The sequence below is a fragment of the Coloeus monedula genome (genome assembly GCF_965178545.1).
Source record: "Coloeus monedula genome assembly, chromosome: 13".
Lineage (NCBI taxonomy): Eukaryota > Metazoa > Chordata > Aves > Passeriformes > Corvidae > Coloeus > Coloeus monedula.
The window spans coordinates 8,213,876-8,230,412 of record NC_138793.1 but is presented as its reverse complement, the minus strand read 5'-3'; the positions used below and the strand labels follow the sequence as shown (position 1 = coordinate 8,230,412).

At 43.6% G+C, this 16,537-nt stretch overlaps 1 protein-coding gene across 2 annotated transcripts in view; it reads left to right on the top strand.

The window, feature by feature from the left end:
- ZNF423 (zinc finger protein 423) overlaps nt 1–16,537 on the top strand; it is a 228,491-nt gene that overhangs the window by 69,944 nt on the left and 142,010 nt on the right. The window contains exon 4 of one of the 2 annotated variants that reach the window (XM_082289945.1): nt 1,974–2,054. The exons of the other annotated variant lie outside the window; for it this stretch is intronic. Coding sequence (XP_082146071.1) covers nt 1,974–2,054 — 81 coding nt within the window. The remainder of the gene's footprint in view (nt 1–1,973; nt 2,055–16,537) is intronic. 2 annotated transcript variants of the gene reach the window in all.

Here is a 16,537-nt window from a genome sequence, read left to right as displayed (position 1 = left end):
GTGAGACTAAGAAAAATAAATTATATTTTTAGGGATATATCAAAATAATTTGTCAGTATTCCCATTGCTCTTCTTGATTGCAGGTAGCATAATTTTGTCTTCTTTTACTGTCTTCACATGTGCTGATGATTTACAAAGACATTTTGTCCCAAAAAGGCACCATATAACTATCCGCATATACATGAAATAAGTCTCCATGTGAGGACAATCCTTGTTCCAGAACAAGAGTATCTGTTTCCTATTTAGTTTAATCCAGTGTCCTGAAGTGATTTTAAGTAAATAGGAAGATTGCACTCATATATTTTGGAATGAGAATGTTTCCATGAAGACAATCTGGAATATTGCTTGATATTCACATACCTCATCTTGAGGTAAAAACAACCCTTTCAGATACACCAGTTTGATACATGGTCTGATAACCATGAGGAATTTTGAGGAAAACATGCAAAATGTGTGTCTTTGTCCAGTTCAGCTAAAAAGACTTGCACCACCTGGGTGAAAATCTAAGACCTCCTTAGAAAGTGTGTTATATTTAAATATTTTACCCTACAAAAAGAGCTATTTGCCTGTGTCCTTAGTTACCCTGCACTCCTTTTGCCTGTGATGCCTGCCTGACGCACCCGAGGTTGTAATGCAGTGCCTGACCTCTTGGCAGGCTAGATTTTCATGTCTTAATCTGAAGCAGGGCTTTCAGTCATGTCTACATGGCTCCAGATCAATACAGGTAATATTTGTAGTAATAATATCACCAGGCTGATAATACAACATAACTAATGACTTCCTTTGGGATACTGAAGTTAGGAAGGTATTGTAGCTCAGGAGTGTTGCAGGATTACAGGAGATCACTCCAAAGAACAGGATAAACCATCTATTTCACTGGAATCCCTTAGAAATTCATTACAGAGTGCTGAAGTTATAATACAGTTTCAATGCAGCTGCTTTGACATGTAAGGAAGTAACAAACAGCCATTCCCCCCCTTGCTTTTTCATGTATTTCAGACTTGTTTCTTTGAGGACAAAACACTGCTGAAATCTAGACATCTCTGGTAGCATAGGTGCATGGCATTCCTTTTGATGTCAGTGTAGTAGAGATGTTCTCCTTCTGACAGAATTAGGTGCCTTTTATGCCTTTTGCTCATGACTGATGTCTGTGATTGCAGGTTGTAGGTTCCCAGTGTCTACGGGGATCTGAAAAGGGCCTAAATGGGGGCAGCTTGTACCAAAAGAACATCACATTTCCTTACTGGCTATGTCTTCCCTTGTCTCCCAGCTTGCTCCCACAAATGAATTCTCCTGCAGCAGTCCTGGAAGCAGTGCCTTAAACAGCAGCATCTTGAAAAATAGTCTGAGAACAAATAAAAACACCTAGTGTATACACTGGCTGTGTTAAGCTTTTAAAATTACTTTACAACTCACTGGTATCCCATATCCTCTAAACTAGAGAGGACTAAATAATTGCCATTGGCATGACATGCGGCCTTTTTCATATGTGTTTTTGCATGCTGCTGTTACAGTGTAGGTGTAGCATGATGCTATCTTACAGTGTTAGTGACAAGAGTAAAGAACTACACATGGATTTACAACTTAACTGTGTCCTACAACAAGCACCAGAGGCTCCCTACATCAAGCAGCTATTCTGTGATATATCATTGTCTGGTGGCTGGTGCCAAGTGGTTTGTTGTCAGATAAAAAGTGTCTAGAATGTCACAAGCTTTGTCATTCTGCTTGTGTGTTTTAATCCACCTGCATTAGTCTGAGTTTAGCTCCAGTATTTTATTGTGTTATTTTTGCTTCCTCCACCCCTTTCCTCCATGGGTCAGAATAGTCTCAGGTAAACTTATTTCTTCAGATTCTCAAGTGAATGTAGAGTGTTTTAAAGCAAATTAACACATCAATGAAGTGGACAGAAGTAGGTTTTGGCGGGGTCTCTGAGCATTTCATGAGGTCCTCTTCTGTTGTTGATAACTTTACAGGTTGTCTGTTTCAAACAGCAGCAGAGCTATATATGGATATTGCCAGCTTGGAAGCAGCTGATTTTTCTAAACTACTGTACGGTAGGAACTAGTTTATAATTAAAGTCTTGCAGTTGCTCCTTTTAAATGCCCTGTAACTTGTACACTAGGCTTACGTTTGAAACGAGGTACTGTAACTGTTTCATGCTAGTGTATAATTTTGCATTTTCTTTTATTTCACCTGCTACAAGTATTTTAATTGCCATGCAACCGTATTTGCGGGATGCTTATCCAGAAACACACATACAGCAGCTTGTCAACAAGTGACAATGTCTCATGAATGTTTTTGTCAGGTGGCACTTTCTACTTCCCACTGACAAAGAGAGATGTCTTATATACATTTCCAAAATTAGCCCTTCCCAAAATTGTAATCTTTGGTTGCACCTGATTGGCAAGTCAGAGATTTTTCTCTCTTTTTGCTGCTGCTGTTGTTATGTCTTTAAATTAATGAATTACTGATTGTCCTCCACAAAAGAAACTGAAATACAGTTGTGAAAAAGCAGTGTGGAAACTTAATTATACACCTAGTTTATACAGCTGTGTCTCTAATGACCTAGTGGCCCTAATTACTGTGTTGTGACTCAGTCTGAGTGCTCTTGTCCTTGCCAGAATTCTGCTCCTTTCTCTTAACCTGACTAGTGTTTCAAGCTTAAAAAAATAACAAGTTTCCTTTTTTTTGTTCTTTTCTGCGTTGTCGTGCTGAAATGCAGTTTCCCTTCTTTCCAGAGGTCATAGTAGTGTTTTAAAATTGGCCAGAAAAGCTCAGTAATATCACAAACTGTAAAAACATGGATTTTCCCTGGAGTCCTCAGTTCTTGCTGTCTAGATCTGAAAATGGGCACCGGGGCAGTGTTTTTATTGTCAATTACCTGGAGGGCTCCAAGTGCAGATTCCTGTCCTTAGTTTGTCACAGACATACCCTCTCCAGGTGCAGGGACAGCACAGAGCTCCCCAGAGCTTGGCAGCTGCCTTGGCCACAGTGTCCAGGTGCTGCACATCTCCCCGCAGTCAGTATTCATGCCCTCTGTGCTGAGATCTCTGAAACCCCACATTGTTGTAGGGGTACACGTGGCTGGGTGGTCTGAGGTCTGACTGCCCTGACTGCTGTCACCACACAGGTGATGTTTGAGTTTTACTGGAGGTTCCCAACCAGCCTGCAAAGAGGCTTTTTCTAGGACTTCTGCTTGCACGTGCCAGAAAATCAGTGTGCTGATCAGGAGCCGTGCTGACTGGCTTTCTCTGCAGGTGCTCAGTGAAATACGTATTTATCTTGTAGAACATAAAGCACATTCCCACATCTGAATTGGGATCTGAAGACAAGCAGAAGCACAGCTGCAAATTTCACGTCAAACAGAGCCTACAGTGCCCCTGGCCGTGCTGAGGTTTCACAGCGCATCCCGTGCAGAGTGTGCTGAGGCACCGGCGCTGGCTCTGCCCCCACACATGGCAAATGTGCTTTAGTGTAGTGTGTCACATATTGCGTATGTTTGACAAAGTTGTGCCAAGTGTTGTGCTCCCTAACAGTGCTGCTTACCCATCAGCTTGGAGGGTCATCCACAGGCAAAGGTAGGTGAGACCCCGGGCTGTGCCCAGGGCACGCGGCCCCGTGTTCAGCCCCTCGGCACGGCGAAGTGTTAGTGGGGCTGAGCCTCAGCACTCATTTCTCGGGCTCTCCTGGATTTGACAGGCATGCCAGTGCCTGTAAGGATTTGTGGTGGGGGGACATGCGAATTTCAAACCGTGCCTGCTGGCCATAAGCACCCAGCTGGGTGTTTGCTGTGTGGCCTCATGGAGGGTGTCCCAGAGCGCGGTCGGCGGTGAGCCCACGGCAGATCCGCAGCCGCGCGGGAGCCGGCGCGCGAAGCTGGGCAATGTGCTCGCTGATAAGAGTGTGCCAGTGCGCCGGGCGCCATCCCCTGCAAATCGCCACGGCCACCTTTGTGCCGGTCCCCCTGGGAATAGTGGCAAGGGAGGCAGCACCAGGCACTGCGTGTGCAGATAGGAGCGCTGCCAGCATGGCTGTGGGCAGCTTGGTTGCATGTTACCAAAACCCCTGGCAGGAGGGAGGTAATGAGCTCTCTCCACCCCTTTCTCAGCCCCCATGTAGCCAGCGGTCACTGTGGATGCTATGCATTCTGAGGCTGCACAAAATTTCTTAGCAATGATGATGTCTTTCCTCAAGCAGCATATGTTTTTCACACAGAAAGACCATTTTCCTTGTCATTTTTAAACATATGGCCCAGTGAGGAGCTGAGGATGACAAGTTAGCCTGCTTGTATTGGCAAGGGACTCTTTCATACTTGCTACTTTAATTGAGTTCTTTTATCTGCTTTTATCTAGTTCAAAAAGTAGTTTGCAAAATAAGCACAGGTATGCATGGAAATGGATAAAAGAGAAAGTGGGTACATGTTTCAAATGAGGCCTCTTAAAGGAAACGTGTCCTTTGGATATCTTGAATAGGTTGCCCCTGGCTGGCTGAGAAGCCAGTCTCTTCTCCTTTGCTGCATCTGCAACAGAGAGATGCACAGGGACTGGAGCACCCCAAATGCTGTGAAGCAAGAGCCGTGCCGGGTGCTGGCCAGGAGAGCTCCTGTGTGCAGCAGGAGCTGCATTTGGAAGCCAGAGCCTGCCCAGATCCCCCTGCACCAGCTCAGGCCTCACACAGTCCTTCTGGGGCACCAGGGGTGACAGAGCTCCAGCTCCCCTTCTCCTCCTGCTTCGGATTTCTGTTTGCAAGGGTAATCCATTGCCATGGTACAGCAGAGGGAGGACTGTTGGGGTCTACATAGGGCAGGTTTGTTTCTCAGCATACAGAAATCTAAGTAAATAATAAATGGGTTTTAAAAAAAAAAAAAAAAAAGAGGACAGAGGGGTTTCAGTGGAAAGGGTTCCTTCCCAGGCTGGAGCTTGCTGAGTGCTACAAGAGCAGCTGTGCCTGCAGGAAGGAGGATCCGTGTCGCTATAAGCAGGTCCCAGTATTCAGGGGGTTGTAGACAAAACCCAGTTTATGAAACTCAATTCAGAACTGCAGTGAGGGTAGCTTGGGGACTACAATAGATATGTGCTTGTTATAAAGTGGCCTTTAATAAAGCCTTAGAGAGCTGGGTGGAGGATGTGCTGGGGTCGTCCTGTCTCAGATGGACAAAAGCATAGATTATTTCTGGCTAGGACGCTGCTGAAGGGCACACATTGCCTTCCTGTGGGTTGTTGAGGGACAAAACCGTTGGCCATATCAACAGCCTTGGCAGATTCAGAGCCATTGAGATCTTCAGACTGCAAATGTAGGCAGTGTAAAAGAGATGCACCGAGACTGTGGGGTTTTTCCTGATTTCTTCCTCTATCCCTTTGCAGACAGTTGGGTAAGTGCTCTTCATATAAGGATGGCCGTACAGAGCCAGCCTGATGGTCCCATCGTGCTGTTTCCCCAGAATGTTTTCCTAGCTGTCAACAAACTAATTCTGAGCAGTTTATGATGCTTTTTAGTCAAATTATTCAGACAATCTTCTTCCATAAACTTCCATTTTGAAGTGCAGTTAGATTTTGCTGTGGTGGGGACCCAGAGTTCAGCTACACATGGGGGAAAGCATCACCTTTTGTTCACTTCAGTTTTGTCACCTGCTTTCATTTGATACTCTCTGGTTTTTCTGGTGAAGGAGACAGCGAGCGATTGCCCCTCTTCTACCTCCTCCATCCCCTCATGCCCAAGCAGACTTCTTTTGCTGCTCCCTCCACTGTCTCTAAATCCCTGTTTGCAATGCTCTTATTGATACCTCGTGTACCTTGACCCAGAGTTAGAGACGGATGTGGTGAGGCATGGCTGATAGGAGAGTGAGGGGGTCAGCTATCTCCTCCATCACTTGTGCCAGTGGTCACGTTGGCATGTCTGTCCTGGCTCCCGAGCAGGAGGTGAGGAATAGGACTTGTCCTAGTGTGAAGACCTGGCGGACAAAAAGATGGTGTCTGGCCATGTAGGGGAAAAACAATTAAGACTTCAATGTTTATTAAGAAAAAAGCAACCAGCAGTGCATTTCAAGCACTCATCACACAGCATAATTTTGCTGTTGGAAGTAGTGGGATTAAACAAGTCTTTCTAATGTTGATTTCTTTGAATTTGTGGCATATAATTATAAAAAAAAATCAATTAAAAACGAAGGAAGTGTGTGTACAAACATTGTCAAGAATTCCAATCTTTCATTTTTTGAAAACAAGCTCTAGAAAAAAATCCCTACAGAAGTTCTGTAGTGCATATTTGAATGCTTTTGTTGTAGCCTCATTAAACTTGGCTTGTCTGCAGATACAGCTGGCATGTTATTAACTGTGCTCCAGGCTTGGGGAAGCCAGAAAGCAGCCTCCACCCCCTGGTGCCGGCTGGCTTTAGGGAAATGTGCCAGCATGGGTTGGTCCTCTTCAGCTGGCTGGCTTTGGGAGCGCTCGCTGGAGCATCTCCGCGTGGCCCCTGGGTGCAGGAGTCTGGGCTCCTGCCTCGAGTGCCGGCCAGCGGGAGGGCGGCGCGGGCTCCTGGGGAATGGCCGGCAGCGCGCACCCCTGTCCCGTGGGAGCAGCAGGGACCCACCCAGGTGTGCATCCTCCCGGGGACAACTTCAGCTGGGTGCCTGTGTGGTCTGTGGGCGTCTCACGCCTTTCTTTGCCGTAGGCTGGCAAGAAGCAAACTAGGGATCATCTGCCAAGCAGCTCCTCTGTTCTCACAAACTGTGTATTGGACTGAACCACTCAAATAAACTGAATAAGGGACACATTTTCCCTGCACCTGCTGGAGAGGCTGTTGCTCTCCAAGCTGGGCTTGCACATCAGAGGACCTCCGTCAGAGGTCTAAGCAGCTTCTGACTTTCTTCAAAGCTTTGGCAACAAGTATGTATGTATTGAATGCTGTTTCACTTAAGTAATTTTAATAGGTGCTTTTAATAGTAGGGTGAAATTCATAATTTCATATTAAATTTAAAATTGTTGTAAATAACTCAGTAGAAATTTAAGTTAAATTACATGTAAATACAGGTAATATTATTCCAACATCTTGCTTATTACAAGCAGTTTTCATTGTCTTAACTAATGAAAAATTGATTTGGCATTTTCAAGGTACTTGGTCTGTTCACACTGAATACTTTGTAGGGCGTTTGAGCACCTTGTAGTCTTTAAACATTCTGACTAGCAACCCCTTCCTGACACAAGGAATTGTTATTTTTATCATCATGGAATTAAAAAGTTGTCATTCTAATTTGGCTTAAGTTTTGACTGCTACTGGACTACTTCCTTCCTCCCTTCCATCTCCTGCCTTACGCTGGTAAAAGGTTTGTGTTGTCTTTGGGAGCTGACATTGCTGACAATTAAAGGGATTGATTTTTAGTTGGTGCAGCTCCCAGATCTGGTGCCTTATGGAGCTGCACAAGCCTTATGTCAACATGAGGGGAACGAGAGGTCAGCATTTGGGGGAGAATTCAAGACCTTCCCCATTAATAGCTTGAGTTATTTTGTTTGAAAATTACTGTGGCTACACTGATTTGCCTAATGACATGCATGAAATTGGTGGGAGAGCCAAGGTCTTTAATCCAGGTGGGTTTTGTTGCTACTGACATCTGTAATGGTGGGGGTGAGCTTCCTCTTGAAAGCATCACTGTTTTGGAGTGTGGGTCCATCTCTTCCTTAGGCTTCCTTAAAAATTGTTCTCAGCCATAAGGGTGAAAGACTTTTTGGCTCCTCTTTTTGTTGCTACTCAATTACTGTTATGCTTGCTAAGGAGACCATAAGGAAAGGCTGAAGAAGCCCATTGCTTTTGTCTTCTCCAGGGAATCTGTTACATTAAACATTTGAATAGATTTTTGAACATAATTCCCAGTCATTTCCTCTACAGTGAACTCAGTTCACTCATGCAGACTTTGCACTTAATGATATCTCTTAAAATAAATGAGATTTGATATAATTTATACTAAATGGTCATTTTAGAAATCTACATCTACTAATTATTCATTAGAAAATTTGGAAAGACGGAAGCAGAGTAAATTCCCTTTATATACTCGTGGTCTACAGAAATATAAATACACACACCTGTGTTTATTTTCTTTGAACAAAACCGAATAGAGGTAATTTACTGGACTCCAAGTGTAGCGTAAGCAGGTTTGAAGTACATTGTTCAATCTGCATCAATCAACCATAGCAACCAACCAAGCCAAAACCAGCCAAAAAATTCATCATGCATCTAGGACAGTTATTTATGGTAGTGCTTAGCTTGTGGTCTGTCTCTGCATCATTTGGTGTTGTGCTTTTTTGTGTTCTGGCTGTGTGCTTGGGGTGGCCGCTCTCTGCCCTTTCCTCTCCCTGTTGCCTGCGCATGTGTCCCTGTGGTCGCGCCTCGAAGGCTTTTTCCTTGCTTGCTCCTTTCTGGGCTGTGCCATTTTGCATCTTGTTCTCAACAGTCCTCTTCCCTATGCTGTGGTGGCATTTGCCCTTTCCCAGCCCCGCATGTAACCGAGCCATTTCACGGTTTATACATTAAAGTTACACCTTGCTGTGTTACTGGTTTCTCCTTGACTCAGCTGCAGTTGCTCTCTTGTCCATTGTCCCAGAGCTGGCTCTTCCTTGGAGCTCTGTGCAGATGCAGAGCCTTGCTTGAACCATCCTGGGGTCTGGAGACTGCAGATCTCCTTGTGGTGCTGTGAGAAATCATGCTGCTCCGTGTGCTGCTTCAGAGGCAGACTCAGCTAGGTTCAGATGAACTAAAGACGTGCTAGTCAAATCTTGGTTCACAAAACCTAGCAATTTATTTAATTTGCATTCAGACTGCATCCAGATCCAACCTGGATAGCTGCTTGATGTCACCTTACAGCCCGTCACTACTCCTTCCTCTCTTACAGACACTTGTTGTGGTTTGTTTTACAAGAGCTGTTTCATGTAGGAATTGTATTTCAAGATGTTTCAATGGTATCAAGGGTAACTGGGTTTGATTTGGACCAGGGCTTCTGATACATATAAATAAAGCAGATAGTATTCCTTGCTTTTTATGGAGGATGAACTGTCATCTTTAGGAGGCAGTCATGATGCTGTTGCACTCTTCACACAAAATAAGACAAATTCAACCCAAGATTCAGAACAAAAGGAAATGAAAGTGAGTAGGAAATTCTTGTCTCATAGCTTAAATGAGAGAATACTGAGTTTTATGTCTTTCAGAAAACTGGAAATGGGAGGGAAGATGCTTTCTCTCAATAACTGGGTATGCAAATATGTATCTATGATGTACAAAATGTTTCATTTTAGGTTAATCAGTTCAGTTTTGAAGACACAACTAGATAAAAATTGACTGTATTGAAAAGAACGTTATTACTTAGGGGAGAATCTCTCTCAATTAGAAGACAAATGAGGAGAGCCAATTCTTACAGCAAGTTGGGGGACAGTGATTTTGTAAATGGTATTGGAGTTGGGAAAAGTGCAGTTGGAGTTAGCAAAACTCCGTGTTTTTCCAGAGGCTGCCACAGTAATTGGCTGTCCATGTCTGGATTGCCGAGTGACAGGCGGGAGGGTCAGCTCTCGGAGAGCTTGGCCTCTCCAAGCAGGGAGGAGAGGAAAGGAAGGGAGGATGGGGAGAAAAAACAATTTGTGAACTTGCCCCTTTTGAGATAGCAACTGCTCTTCTTCTGTGCCCAGGATCATCGCGAACAGCCAGCAGCTGCATTCCAGTCTGCTTTGCTGTCAGTGAATGTCACTGCAGAAACCTCAGTAGTTTCAAGGAGCCGCTGTTTGTATACAGGGAATAGAGAAAACTCATGGAAATGCTGTGGTGTGTGGGCTGCTCTGCATTTTACTGTGATGATGGAAAGTCTTCACAAATGTTTTAAATTAGGCTATCCTTGATAATTTTAGTGGTATGGACCCCAACCAAAATTTCAGGGGAAAAAAAAAGTTGCTCTGTTAAAGCAGACATGAAAAAAAATGAAGGGCTTAACTTTTGTCCTGAGGGTGATAAAATAGCACCACACAGCTGAAAATCAATCTGACCTTCACCCACGTGATGCTGTTGTCTCAGTCTGTCTTTCATTTCCTTTGGTTGAGTGAAGGCCACGGCATTCAGTAGGGAGAAAAGCCAGAGGGAGGTGCGGAGAATCCTGTTTTCTCTGGAAAGGCTTCGGTGCTTGCATAAGTTCACTCTATAAAGTGAGTTGCTGTAAAACTTTGAATTATTTCATTAAAATTAAAAAAAAAAATCCTTTTTCTCTTAATAGCCAGCAATCACATTAAGGTAAAGAAGATATATGCTGTAAAAAAAAGATATGTTTGTGATATAAACCACTCTGTTTTAATTAAACCTACAATTAGTTGGTATTTTGAAATGAAGGCTTCAAGCAGCAACAGGAAACCTGCACATTCATTTAAAACACAGAAATTTGTACCCAAAGGGGAGAAAAAAGGCAATTATTTTTTCCAGAGATATTTGAACATCGTGTTGTGAGGTTTGCACAAACAAAGAAAAGGTACCCAGATACCAAGATATGTACATAAATAAATCAACAATTAGGGCTTGTGTATAAGCAATATTACTGATTTTCAAAACAGAGGTACAATTTCAATTGGCGAATTACTCTTTTTCACATCTTGCAGAATTGGTTCTCACCTCATTTTCCTGAAGATAGAGAAGGAACTGAATGAATGGGTAAAATCTGTGCAGAATTTAATTCTATTAAACAACAGTATTAAGAAAACGGAAAACTACATGCATAAGCACATCTTGATGTTCTTTTTGACATCTTGAAAGCAATTAAAAGTGCAATTCATAGCTCTTCATCCAATCCCCTGCTTCTTCCATCCTTGTTGAATTTAAATGTGACCCAGACCCAAGAAGTTCCCAGCTATTTCTCTTGGAAAACAGTAAGTTTTCAACACTGGTTTTACAAAACTAAGATAACTGTAAATTCTGCCTACCCCAAGCTGTACTTTTTCTGATTTATCTCATTACATACAGATAATGTCCTTTCATGTCAGTCATAAATTACTCTGTTACTTTACATTTGTGTGCTATAGATTCCCTGGCTACTGTAGCCCTGAGAGAGGGAGTTGTACCTGTTATTTTCTTTGTTCAATAATTGTTGCCTGTTTAGGAAGGTTTATAAGAAATGTCATCTTCTTGTTAAAAAGATAATGGCAGAGATTGGATGTGGCTGCAGAGATTAATCTCTGCTTCATGAAGGTTAAGAATTAAACAATTTGTTCATTAATCTTTTTGGAATAATGGAGATTAATTTATGACTGTAGCATTTTATTTAAGTGTGGTTTGTCTGATGTACCGACTGTTGCAGACGCTTTTACATGGTATTAAAAACCCCAAAATGGTAAATATAAAAGATGTTGGGACCTTTCCCTGGCAAGCTCCACTACTCAGGTCTCCATGCGATATGCCAAAATGCTATTTGCATAAATATAGAATTTAATAAGTTATCATTCTGATTAACGTCATTAACTGCTTAACTACTGTAGAAATTGGCTTCCTAAGTTGCTTGTTGGTAGCTGTTGCTCTCCACGTCATTCCATTTGCTGTCTCGCTGGGGATAATGGTATGCAAGGGAAAGCAAGAAGGTCAAGGATCTTTTTGTTTAGTCTCTTTGCACATTAAAAGTTCTATTATGTGTTTGTATTGCATGTGGTTTCCAGTCGGTTGGCTACAATGCTTTCAAGATCCATTGATGATGAGTTTGTGAGGCTAAATATATCTTGTGGATTATGACTACCAAGCTATCAGTTTGTTCAGCAGTCAGGGCCAATATTTAACAAGTGTTTTTCAGAAGGAGGAATTTTGAAACCGAGTCAAATGATCTTACAAAAGGGGTTAACAGAAATGCTAATACAGAAGATGACAAGCAAATGCTTGGCCTGTGCTGGCAGTGGGGGTGTTTGGGGCTCTGCTATGCTGGTTGTGGGGGAAGTGGTTCTTAGGTTGGGGTTTTTATGGGTTTTCTGGGGTTGGGGGAGGGCTGTGGTATTGTTGTGAATGACACAGTGGCCACAAAGCTGAATGGGTTGAAAAAAAAGTAGTGTCCTCTACAGCCATCCCTTTCTCTGCCCCGGCAAGGCGTGGGTGCAGCGTGCGGTGGTGGGGGCAGCACGGGGGCCCCGTGCGGGCTCACCCCACGGCTCCCGCTGCCCTGTTGTGTGTCCCCCGCTGGAGTGGAGCCTCCTCTGTCTGTCCCCTGTGGCTAGCAGGGCAGGCAGGCTCTGCTGGGACCTCACTGCTGCTTCTTGCCCGACATTTAAGGGAATGCAAAACCAGACTGCAGGATGCAGCCACGTCTTAAGGGCTGGCACAGCCGCCTTGCTTGTTTTCACTCTCTAGCTAGTAGACTGACCTTTTAAAAAAACAGTTTCAGCTGCTGTGAAACACTGACAATAGCTTTAATAGATTTCATTTTAGAATTAAATAGCTCTGGTTCCATTTCGATAATGTAAACTAGCAGCCATGAGCATGTTTTAGCTGATTGTTTCAGGCTGTGTACAAACTCAAGCAGACGTCACTGCCTCCTTGCCAGGCGTTAGCGCAAGATGCTCACTTTCTTTAAAAATGAAAGCAGAGATTTTATTTTTTTAAAGCAATTTGTGTTGTGACTGACTACTTCTGAGTACCTTCACACCTGTCAAGTGAATCCAGTGTGCTTGTTCCCAAGGGCAACCTGACATCTGGGAAATTCTGCCTCAGCCCCAACTGGTCCCCTTTGAAGCATCTTTGGTATTTTGAATTGAAATTGAGTTACACCATCACACATCATCCTTTGCATTATTCTGTTCTGGTCCAGTATACCCCTGCTTTTATAAATTTCAGTTTAAATTCTGCTCTTGGACTGTTTCAGGAGTGTTGCAGTTATCTGTAAGCTGTCTTGCTTTTTGCTGTGGGGCTGGTAAGCTCAAAAACATCTGCAGGCATGGTCAGTCCAGCTTGCTATTCTTCAGAGAATATTTACAAAGTTTCATAAGGCTTGGACCCATACCCACACCCATCCTAGATGCAGTGTCTACAGATTTATCCCCGGAGCCTCTTACAAGGATTGCTTGTATTACTATCTAGAGCTATCCCACTGCAGAAATCCTCAGGAGAGAGAAATGGACAAGAGTACTTAGAAACATCTGTTAAAAATTCAGACAAGCACTCCACTGTCACTAGAAGCAGTTGGGACAGGACGAATGAAATTTACCATGTGGTGCTACAGCAAAAAAGGGACATTTCTTTTGTTCCTTCACTCTTCCTTAAAAATGGGTATTTTGGTTAGTACACAGATACAGAAAAATGCCTCTGCAGAGCACATTTGGGGTGTATAGCTGCTTGTAACCAATGTCACAAACTGACTCCAGAGCCAAGCCTTGCAGTCTTGTGGGAGCACTGTTTCCCAAGTGCTCACGTTTGATTCATCACATGCTTTCTACTTGTTTCAAGAAACCCTGCATTAATTGTGCAGACCTAGAAAGTGGTGACATTAGGAAGTAAATTGACTTCAACATGACTTTTCCATTGCTTAGGCAAAAGGGAAGAAAAAGTTGCAGCAACAAATCTAATGGATGAGCTCTCCAACTGGTTGCTGTTTTGTGTGCGGCTACGTTCTGGATTCAGAGAGTACTTGATAAATATTGTCATTTGTCCTTGATGATGTGTCATGAAGTTACAGGCAATTTGGCAGAGAAAATAAGTTTTCTTGAGTATGAGGCCAGACTTGTGATGATGTGTTTCTCCATTGAAGTCCAGCTCAGCCCCCCACCTGACCTCACTCCCCACAGAGCACTCTCGTCCCCCCTTCCCATCCTCTGCCTACCAGCAGGACAAGAAGCAGAATGAGCTGTGCTGTTCGGCCAGGTGACACACGTGTGCTGATTGCCTGGGATAGGCCCAAGAGCAGGGATAAGTGCTGACTCTGCTCTTAGCCTTTCTCTCAGCAGAGACATGAACTGGGGTCTCTGCCCTGCCCAATCAAAGGCAGGTTTGCCGATCTTAGAGAAACTCAATTTCTATCTGAGAAACTCAATTTCTCTCATAGCCCTGTATCCCCAGTACGGTGTGATTCAAAAGTTAATAGGAAGAGACCAACAGTTAAGACATATGACAGGCAATATGATGACATAAACCTTGTTTTCTTAGGATGCCAGGCTGAAAAAATGAACACAAAACTCCTGAGAATAACTGAGTCACTTCAGATTGAGACTTGATGGACAATGTTGGCTTTGTTATCACTCTGCAGGTAGCAAGGGGATAGGGTTAGGGAGAATTTCCAGAAAAGTAGGGGAGTTGTTATTAGAAGGGTAAAGCTTCCACTGCCAGGCATCCCCTGTAGTGGACCCTGCATTACCCTGGTCCCTCCTCCTTTTAGGAGCCTTTTGAGGAAAAGTCTTCTGTGACAGGAACATCTCTCAGGTCTTTTAATCTGTGAGCTGCCAGGTGAAAGAACGGGGCTGGGGAACAAAAGACACTCAGATACTGCAGACAAGCTTTTGTAGGATCTGCCACGTCAGCTGTCTCTTATAAGGTCTGCTGTATTTTCTGTTGATGGTGTTCTTCCCCCGAGGATTTTCCCACACCTGGGAATGCCTGCCATAAGCCGCACTGATATTTTCCTCAATGCCTTTCATTTCTGTGTACAGATGGAGCTGGGATATCACACACTGTCCTTGTCCTTATTCTGTTCTGCTCCTTGGCAGTCACAGCTTTCCTGGCTGGAAGCTTTCATCCCACCTCCCTCTCAGCCCTTTTCAGGAGGGGCTTTGCAATTATTTATAAGCTAGCTTGTCCTGTTTTCTGACATTTTCAGTGTAGTCTGTGGAAGAGTATGTGGAAGCTAAGTATGTGTTTTCTGGTTTTACAGGGAGCAGAAAACTTAAAGTAAATGTTGGTAGTCTGTGTTAGCAAGATATCCTTCATTTTTTAGGGTGCAGGGGACCCTCCCTTTAAATTGGAGGTCTTCTGGGTGGAAAATGTTCTAGTGGCCTGTAATGTTCTAGTGGCCTGTAACTACCTCTTGCCTTTTAAGTGTTTGGAGATCCTGGAGGGGCAGGCAGCTCACTTGCATGCTTATCGAGGGGAGCCTGGCTGTCCTGCTTATCTTGTATTCCTACTCACCATCCCCAAGCGGGTTTTCTCTCTCCTTCCTCTTGTCACGTGTCAGAATAAGACATTCTGTGATTTATCTCGTTCACCTTCCACTTGTGTTCCAAGGCCTGAGATTTTCTAAAATACAAGAGGCAGAACTATGATTTGGGCCTCAGCGCCTCTGGAGGCATCTGTAGATTTTTTTGTCCGAGATAAATTTCTATTCAAGCTGAAGAGAGCAGCATTTTCTTGTTATGCTGCTACAAATATGTGGGAGGAGTGACTAACTTTTCTTCTGGAAGTAGTAAAGTGGACAGGCTTGTCTGCTGCCCAGTGCTACAGGTTGTATGATATACTAACTAATTCACCTCCTCCTCCACCACATTGCTGTTTTGGTTGCCTACATGCATATGTGAGAGAGAATTATCAGTCTCCCAGCTACCTTCTCTTCCGAAGATAATTAAAATACAGTCTCTTCTAAAGAGGGATGCATACCTCCTCCAACCTTATAAATACAGAAATAGATTTTTTTGTTGTTTTTGACCAACCTTAGATAAAAACTGATGGTTGCAGCTGAATCTCACTTTGAGTTTTTCATTAAAACTGTTCAAAGCAGACTACAGGGTGGAGAATCTCCTGTGAGCCAAAACTAACCTCCGCGTTCCTGCCAATGAATCTGTATTGCCAAATTTCACACGGCCGTGTTCTCTAGCACCTCCTTTGAACACGAGTGTGGTTCTGGAGGCCGTTTTGAAGCTTCCACTTGAAACGCTCTCTGTGAGCTAGTGGAGCATTTTCTGGCACTTAAGATTCTGTATCTAGTAGCTGTCTGTGCTATAGAGGGCAGTGAGTCATGGCTTGCTAGAAGAGAAAAAAAGATTTCTTAGAAAACCTTTCAGAAAAGCTGAGGTGGTTTTTCAGCTGGAAGTGCTGGTGGTGTCTGTGGTGGAATTGGTGTGGCAAGTCACCTCTGTAGCATTTCTAAGAATTACCAGACAGTGCAGTGGCTCATCTGAATACCCTTTTTGTATGATTTTTGCTGCCAGTGACTGTCTCCTAATATAGCATATTTCTTTCATATTTTTTGCTATTTGGACTGCTGGATATGGGGATTTGTATTTTCCTATACTTTTATTCTTAATGACATACTTGAATTACAAAAGTGCAAAACCCCTCACCTCCTGCTGGAATCTTGAGGAATTATGGGTGTTCATCATCCCAAACAGTCAAGCAATTGTGCTGCAGACCTCACTGTGAGCTGGTTCCTTTCTGTAGTTTACCAGATCGTTAATGTTTCAGTTGGCTGGCTCTGAATTCATGACAGCAGTACATGTTAACAGAACTGAGTGTGCTGCTCCTGTCCCCCAGCCAGCCTGTGATGCTGGCATTTGGGATACAGGAGCAGTGCAGTCTGAGATGGCCCTGCTGGATGTGGATGTGTATCTGAGCCAGCAGGTAATGG